The following is a 9,092-nucleotide window of genomic DNA, read 5'->3' as shown; positions in this document are numbered from 1 at the left end:
GTTATTCACACATGTATTGCTTCAAATTGCTGAATAGGTTCTTGTGAAACATTTTTTTCCGTTATTCTTGGCATACAATCAAACATTTTACAGCATTGCAAAGATTGTCTTTAAAGAGGAAGCCACATCCTTTGAGAGGAGAGGAGGATGACAAGAAAACCTTTCCTCCGATGAAATTGATTCCTATACTGTTCATAAATCTGATCATAAAGGGTTGAAAACTTTTGAACAGCAAATTTCGTTTTTGATTTATCATTTTCACCGATGATCATTCATGACAATGTGCAGCCAGAATATAACTTTTACGCAGCTCAGGGAATGCCAGGGAAAAATTGGTGAACTAATTTTTCATTCTCGTTCTAATATTTTTTTGGTAAAGTTTTATGCTTTTTGCATCGATAACGTTGTGTATTGATTGTATGAGGTAGGGCTACATTATCAAGTTGGGGCTATGATCAATTATAGAGAATTATAATTCGTCAACTTATTTTTAAATTTTCAGCTGATATAAGACCCTCAAGGTCGTTGCGACTTTTCGTTTGATCTTGCAACGTTAGATGACAATCTTTCAACTCTTAGAATATAAAATACCAGAAGTCACATTTGTCTGAAAATGAGCGGGTTGATATCCGCTATCGGAAAAACGTCACCGATAACTCTTAAAGCTACGAATTACAAAAAGTCACATTCACATACAGGCTACAGTGAGTTTGAAGTCAATAAATATACATCCTATTTTCAGACACGAGTGACTTTTCAATCGCTATTTTATCCATGGTTTAGATAACAGACTTGAAACCGTAAAGTCACAAAGAATCATGATCCCGCCATCATAGGTTTCTGTCTGCTTCACACGTGAATGTCAAGGTCTCAAACGACGTGTCACATTTGGGAAAAACCCGCGCAATAGTTTCAAACCTCACTAATTTTCAACTCAAAATCATTCTGCTCTAAACTTTCAAACAGTACAGATTGATCTCTTCCTCGTCAGAAGCATACAAAAAAAATGCAAACTAAACTGTTCTCTGTAGCTTCGATCGTGATGCTTGTTGCAGTTTGGAGCTGCTCTGGTAAGAATTGTTTTTATGTTCGAAGCTCCAATTTTTCATGTAAAAAATTTTGAATAATATGTCAATTCAACAACACCGAAATAGACAAAATGCATACACTAAATAGCCGACTTATTGCAGAGAACAGATAGCGAATAATATCAATTTTAGGAAGACTAGTAGGCTAAATTATAGAAAAACTAGTTGCCTCGCTTGCTTTTTTCAAATTTGATTCAGGTTTCAACATTGGAAGGTCCTTGTTGACTTTTCCAGGTCGATCTACACGAAGCCAAACTACAGAGTCTCTCCGGGCCTGAATTTTTTTCAAATAAGATTTGACTTAATTTAATGGGATCAGTGAGCGAAATCCGGTTAACGATCTTGGAAGTAGGTTTTTAGATTGAATATTCTATACGATCTTGTGTTGCCGCACTTGAGCAAATTCTTCAATAAAAGGAAACGGAGAACAATCCTCTTTCCTGTTAAGTAAGGAAACTGCGAGTGATTCGAGCCTAATGATGTTAAGAGGTGATTAGAGAACATTTTGCTGAAAAGCGAATTCAGACCTGGAGAGGGTTCGCAATCAAATGCATATTTGCATCGAGGTAAAGAAAAAAACGGCTGCATAATAACCGGGAAGATGATAACTTATAGCCGACAAACATTCCATTAACTTGATGCTGTCATAGCCGGATTATCTGTTTTCGTTTTAGTTAAAGGCGAACGCATCCCTGGGGATAGAATGGTAGCAGCTGGGGGCAGTGACAAATGCAACTGGGAGCAACTTGGTAAACACTCATTTTCACTTCCTTCAAACATTTATTTTTTCTCAAACTCTTCATGTGTCAAATTCATCAACGAAAATTGGGATCAATTAACTGAATGAACTGATATCAAATATTAATTGTTTTTTGGGATCTATGCAGCCTATACTCACAATAATCTCTTCCTTTTCTTTCTTGATTACCATTTTTTTCATCAGCAAAATCGGCAAATAATAAAACTTTTTACGGACGAAAAAAATGATTAAAAACGTTACCTGTGCTGCCTTACCCCAAATAAGTGGGTTTAAAACTGAATTGCATATTTAATTTTGTCTATAATTTCTTTTTATTTCTCTAATCTCGCACTATTGCTTAGATGCAATAAGTTGCCATAATTGAGAAGAGAGCGAGGGGAGGGGTAAAAAGGGACACTGAGGAAAAATGTAAGGGAATAGTCTTCGTTTTTCAAGATGAGATTCTTTTTAGACACTCCAGAAAAGATTTGCGACTGTGAATGCGGTGCTGCAGAAACAGTTGCGGGTGGCAAAGCCAATTGTATCGCTGCCGGCTGCCACAATATAATGATTGCTGCAGGTGGTGAATGTGGTGACAAAAAGAAAAAGCAGTTCAATTTGAACGCATGTGCTACTATATTAAAATCCTTCAAGGAGGCTCTCCAGAGGGCGAAAAAAAGTTAATTAATGTCTTGTCAGCGTTGGTTGATGACCACACATAACACTGGCAAACTGACCGAAAGGATAAATGGATCAAAATATTCGAAAAGGAGCGGACAACATAGTGATTTCCTATATGCTCTTAAAAGCCCAAAAGCTAAATGTTATGATTTTTGTCCTGATTTATGAGAATAAAAAGTATATGTGATTTGTAATAAGGAATCAAAACCATTTTCTAGATTCGACAATCAGTTTTTATAGCATCTAAGACAATGTTCTCAAGATTAGGACTGTAATTAACTAACTAAAGTTAAGAGCCCAACGGCATGCAAGACTGAATAAAGAAGATAGTGATTCCAAGCTCAATGTTACAATTCGCATGGACGAGAACTCTGATTGGTTCAGACTTTTTTCCAGTGCTTTAAGCGTCAGAAAAGATGATTCAAGTTGTCATCTGAATTTAGTTGACATCATTTGCTTAAACTAAAGCACGCGGCTGTGTTTCGCCCCACTTGGCTTCTTTTTGGCCTATTCTCTGGCCATAGCATTGATAGAATTCCGTTACCATTTTTTTGACATTTCGCTTTAAAAATTGAGTTAAAGGCAATGCTGTTAAATATGACTCATCCAAAATCAGTAAACACTTACAAAAAGTTCTGCTTCTTTCTTTCGAAAAAAGTAATTTCCATTAAGTGAAGAATTTCGAGCACAGTTTTGTTTTCAGAACTGCCCAATTATGGTGATTACCAGGTTGGAGACCATATGTAATAAATATTTTTTCACAGTGCTCAATGCTCACTGAAACCTGACGATCAGCAGGACCAATTAATCGTAAAATTATATATTGCTATAACATATACTTTATTTATTTACCACAGTAAAATAAGCTGTTTCCATTAGTTTACATTAAATTTCGAACTTGTTAAAAAAGAAAGTGGTCAAATATCATTTTCATGACTTTAAGAGAAGTTTGCTTTGAGCAATTTTAAATTCAAGTATATTACTTCTGGTAATTTGTGTTCCAATTCTGTGCAATCACACTTAAATTGTTCCGTTTATGTGGGTTCAAAATTGAGTTTGAACTTTGATCTGAAACATAAACGCAATTTTGCCCTTGATCATGATTTTTTTAAAAGGAACTAACGAGTTTTATTTTTGACCTCATTTTAACCGACCAATACTAAAAACATTAAGCAGTTTTTTCCCAAGCACCTCACTTTTAACATTTGACTGCACTAGTCAACTTCGTCGCTTATCAAGTTGTAACATGTATTACGTAATGGTTACCTGTTGTTCTTTTTTATTGAAGCAAATTTTACTGTTAAGGGAAAACTGTTGTCGGTGGGAATTCTGTGAGATACTGAAAAATCTTCAGAGTAAGAATATAAAGAATCTGGAAAAGTTTTATCTCATTCACAACTGTTGAGCTCAGAAAAACTGTTGACAACGGCTCAAAAAGACATGAAAACCCATTAAAATAGCCTACTCTGACCCCTCGGAGTGCTTGTTAATAGTTTCCTCAAAGCATGCCGTGAAAGTGGCCAAAAATTAGCGCTCAAATCGTGTTACGTTACAAACTTTTTGGAATTCAAATTTTTCTCTCGAATTTGGAGGAAGAATTGGTTTTGACAAGAGAATCAACTTGCAAGTGTATCAAGTCGTATCAGACTTGCAGACTTGTCTTTAGATGTGAACATCACTGATATGTGCATGTAGACCTGCATTTAGACTGGTCCAGCACTGTTTTTGACTTGCAGTTCTGATCGGGTGAGCTAAAAAAAGTTCTAATTTTCGTGCGTAGTTTGTTGCTCAACGATTCATATGAGATGGAAATAAAAAAGGTTTTATCTTAACTTTTTTCCAACAAAGAGTTCGAACACTTTTACTCAGTTATTATTTTACATACCGGAGTTTCCTGTATACGTCCTTTATCATCAAACTGCTAGCACTTTGTAACATAAACACAATTTCACAACTTTGCCCTTGGTCATGATTTTTTTGAAAGCAACTAACGAGTTTCATTTTTCATTTCTTTTTAACCGACTGATACTGAAAACATTCAGCAGTTTTTTTTCTCATGCGCCTCACTTTTCACATTTCACTGCACTAGTCGACTTCGCTGCCTATCAAATTGTAACACGTATTACGTAATGGTTAACTGTTATTCTTTTTTATTGAAGCAAATTTTACTGTTAAGGGAAAACTGTTGTTGGAGGAAATTCTGTGAGATCATGAACAATCATCAGAGTAAGAACGTAAAAAATCGGGCAAATTTTTTCCCGTTCGCAGCTGCTGAGCTCAGAAAAATTGTCGACAACGGCTCATAAAGACATGAAAACCCATTAAAACAGCCTACTCTGAGCCCTCGGAGTGCTTGTTCATAGTTGACTTTGATTTGTTTTCAAGGCATGCCGTAAAAGTGGCCAAAAACTAGCGCCCAAAACGTGGTACGTTAATTTTTTTTGGAATTCAAATCTTTGTCTCGGATTTTTATGAAAAGGTATTTTTGACATGGGAATTAACTTGCAAATGTACCAAGTAGTATAAGACTTCCAGACTTGTTTTTAGATATGAACATTTTTTGATATGTTTTTGACTTGCAGTTCTGTTCAGGTGAGCAAAAGATCTAGTTTTCGTGCATAGTTTGTTGCTCAACGATACATGTGAGGTGGAAATAAAAAAGTTTTAGCATTAACTTTTTCCAACAAAGAGTTCGAAAACTTTCACTTAGTTATTATTTTACATACTGGAGATTCATGTATACTTCCCTTCAATCTGTTAACGGGCTGTAAATCAAACTTCTAGCGGTTCATAATTATTAAATATAAAAAAAAATTAGAAATTTTGATCAGAACTGGCAGTTTGCTGGCATATAAACGCGGTTGATTGATTACCCTGATGTAATCGTGATTGAAAGAAGCAAGAAAGAAAAATAATCAAATATGTTTCAATGCAAAGACCCTGGGGTGCTTGTCGCATTTTTCTAGTTGGCATGAGGGCGTAATACTACTTTTTAATTGGAAGACCAGGGGAATTATTGGAAAACCAATTTAAATAAACCTTTCAACTAAACTTATTAAATACAGTTCTGTTAACAGGTTTCTGAAGGCGACCGATGGTTTTCTGCGGTTTGTTTTTAATAGCCGCACAGCAATAGGTGGGACTATTACTGGCCTTCTCTTGGTTTCTACAATTCAAAAAATTTGAATTGTATTGGGGCGCTGTCTATTTTTTTAAGATCTGTTCACACATTTTCATGACTTCTGAAGTCAATTTGGAGTATTGATTTTGGTCACGCCGAAACGACAAGTGGAGCAAGTGGTTTTGCGGTGTGAAATTTTTTCGCTCTAAGTTTAAAGTAGAATGAGAAAACAGCGTTTGAACAAAAATTCGCTTTCTCGCTAGTGGTTTTTTGTTCACATGCGACAATTTCACCTTGATTTTTATTGTTTTTTCGATTTTTTGGATCGGATTTTTTTTTCTAAATTGTTTTCCTAATCCATTCATAGTCCGTTCTAGGTCTAGTTTTTTGTTAGAATCAGATTGACATTTCTCGCTAGTGGTTTTTTGTTCTCGCTAGCGGCATTTGAAATTGATTCTCTGTTTTTTTGTTTTTTTATCTGATTTTTTTAGAAATGTTTTTCCCAATTCACTCATAGTCCATTCTAGGTCTAGTTTTTTGTTAAGTCAATAAAAATTTTTTGAACTGTACGTCAGGACTTGTCCTGCTATGTTTTTTTATTTCGTCGTCGCGATTTTTGTTACGACCATACGACGTAACAACCACTTCAAATCTGCTTTTTGTTCATTCGCTCATGCAATTTCAATTGAAGTGCGTGCGTGACGTTATTTTTTGCGCTTAGTGGAGTGAGTTTTTGGTCATGTGCATGATTAAATTTTTGTTCACGCTTGACTTACCTCACTCACAAAAATGACGTCCTCACTTTGATATTGACTTTTAATTACTTCAATTCAAAGAGATACGGACAAATGGGTGTCTGTCACTCTAAATGAAGATTAATTGATAGCAGCTAACAGGGGCAGCAAAAATTTATACAGATTTTTACTCAAAACATAACATATCAGCCTTCAATGAACAGACAATTTTTGTGTCTGTCTTCTATACTGTTTTTTTGAGACTGCAGATCTACGAAGCTATTGCAGCTATTTTCTGGCCATCTGCCAGCTATGTTTTGACTTTTTTCCCAGATTGGTTTTCTTCAGTTTATGCTGTTGTTCAAAGCATTCAGGATGGGTAAAGTGGGCCTAAAGTGGATAGATAAAAAAATTCCATTGAAACTCTATTGAGAAACTAGCCGAAGAACTAATGCAAGGGAAATGTTTGTCTGACATAATAAACAAAAACATCAACTTCATCGGTGGAACGGGATTTGACTATCAACAGAAACAGAGCATATACCAAAAAAAACAGAATAGTAATTTTAAAAACTATTAGCACAAGTTTTCCCATTTTTAGAAAAAGTAATGTTTTAGAAGACAAGAAAATAATCAATATTAAAAGAGTAGAATATTTGGGCCTCCTCAGTGCATGCATGAATTATCTGTTACCTACACCTAATTTTAACTTTATTGAAACAAAAAACATAACAATTAAAACGGTGGAAACAGTGTTATGTTTCTTTATATCGGCATGACTTCTTGTACACCACCCGTTTTCCAATATATAGCGGTAAAAAACCTATAAGATCAATCAAAAATTTTTTATCCGGATTAATGATCAAATTGATCTTAATTACGGACTCACCTAAACCGTTAGTTTTTGAGACCATGTGAGGAAGATCTGACGGAGTCACAGCTCATCATTTTTTTTATGCTGACGGACAGTCGAAACTGAAGAGAATTTTACAATAACCTTTCAAAGAAGTTGTTAGAAATCGACTTCCACTTTGGATACAATGTTAGTTAGAAAAAACTTTCAAGAAATCCACTGAATCCCTAAGCGAAATTGATTTAAACAAACAATTTGACTGAAAAAAATCTATGATAAAGCGATTCTTAATTCACTTTGATCTGACTTAGGTTATTAACAAAACCGTTTTATCATGTCTTTTTCTGATGATACTTCCCTCAACACGAAATTAATGTAGTTGTATGGCCAAGAAACCCCGAAAAAAGGAATGATTTTTGGGAGTTTTGTAGAAGCAAACCAATTTTCGTTAACAGTACCACTCCCACTAAAAAACCATCAGAGTTAGAACATGAAGAATCCGGCAAACATTTTCTGGTTCGCAACTGTTTCATATGCATTTTTTATTGTTTTTCTTAATCCGATGTCAGCATTTTTACGCTACACGCCAATCATCTTTTGTAAGGTTGATGTTCACCAAAATTGACTTCATTTGCGTAAATTAGGGCACCCGGCTGTGTTTCGCTCCCCTCGGGCTCTTGTTGGCCCAATCCCTGGCCATAGCATTGTAAAAAGAATGTTATAATTATGGACATTTTGCTCAAGAAATTGAGTTAAAGGTAGTGCCATTAAATAAGCCCATCCAAAATTAGTAAACATTTACGAAACATTTTCTTTTTTTTTGAAAAAGAAGTCAAGTGAACAATTTTGTGAACCATTTTGTTTTCAGAACTGCCAATCAATGTGATTACCAGGTAGGAGAAAATATGTATTAAATATTTTTTTCGAGTAGAGAGGCACAATATTCACTAAAATCTGATGATCAGCAAGACTAAATATTCGTGAAAGTAGGTATTGGTGAAACATTGCAATATAAAGTATATATATTACTGAAACATTAAGAGTAGATATTGCTGATTTTATTTGTTAACCACAGATATAAAAACTGTTTCCTGTGCTTTACCTTAAGTTTCCAACTTGCTGAAAAAATTGGTCCAATATAATCTTCATGACTTTAAAAGAAGTTCAACTTGAGGAATTTTAAAATCAAGTACACTAAGTACGGTAACATTTGTTCCACTTCTGTGCAATCACACTTGAAATGTTCTGCTTATGCGGGTATAAGATTGAGTTTAAATTTTCGGTTGAAAAAAAAATCAAAATTATGACCCTGGTCAAAATGTTTTAAGAATTAGCGAGTTTAATTTTAACTTCAATTTTACCGACAAAAACTAAAAACAATAATGAGTTTTTCTCAAGCACGTCACTTTTCAAATTTGTCTGCATTATTCGATTTCGCTGCTCATCAAATTAAAACAAAGATTACACGATGATTACATGTTTCTAGTTTTCGTTGAATCGAATTTTACTGTTAAGGGAAAAGTGTTGTCATAGGAAAATTTGTGAGAACATGAGAAATCATCAGAGTTAGAAGTTGAAGAATCTGTTTTTTTTTGTTTACAAATCTTTTTTAAAATTTCTTTCCATTTTGTTTACTCTGAAGTCGACATTTTAGGGGTACACCTCAAACACTTTTTGTAATTTTGACTATTATCATTGTTGACTAAAAAAAACTGGACAAAGGAGAAAAATGTATGAAAAAAACTTTTTATGTTTTTCTGTGTAAACATAATAAATCATTTTTTAGTGGAGGGTTGTGACCCAGAACCATTCAGACATTAAGAAGTACTCCTCAATTCTTCCCCCCAAGAAAAAAATATAGTTCGTATCATGTGAT

General features: G+C 34.5%; 1 protein-coding gene across 1 annotated transcript; it reads left to right on the top strand.

The window, feature by feature from the left end:
• Positions 1-914: 914 nt before the first annotated feature.
• On the top strand, positions 915-2,735 carry LOC142340943 (uncharacterized). The gene is made up of 3 exons (XM_075391724.1): positions 915-1,070; positions 1,763-1,837; positions 2,300-2,735. The coding sequence occupies exons 1-3, from the start codon at positions 1,007-1,009 to the stop codon at positions 2,509-2,511; spliced, it is 351 nt and encodes a 116-aa protein (XP_075247839.1). The 5' UTR covers positions 915-1,006; the 3' UTR covers positions 2,512-2,735.
• Positions 2,736-9,092: the final 6,357 nt, after the last annotated feature.

This window comes from Convolutriloba macropyga, chromosome 6, assembly GCF_964194025.1.
Source record: "Convolutriloba macropyga chromosome 6, txConMacr16.3, whole genome shotgun sequence".
In the NCBI taxonomy this organism is placed as follows: domain Eukaryota; kingdom Metazoa; phylum Xenacoelomorpha; order Acoela; family Convolutidae; genus Convolutriloba; species Convolutriloba macropyga.
The sequence above is the reverse complement of the archived record's forward strand: the minus strand, read 5'-3'. Positions and strand labels throughout refer to the sequence as shown.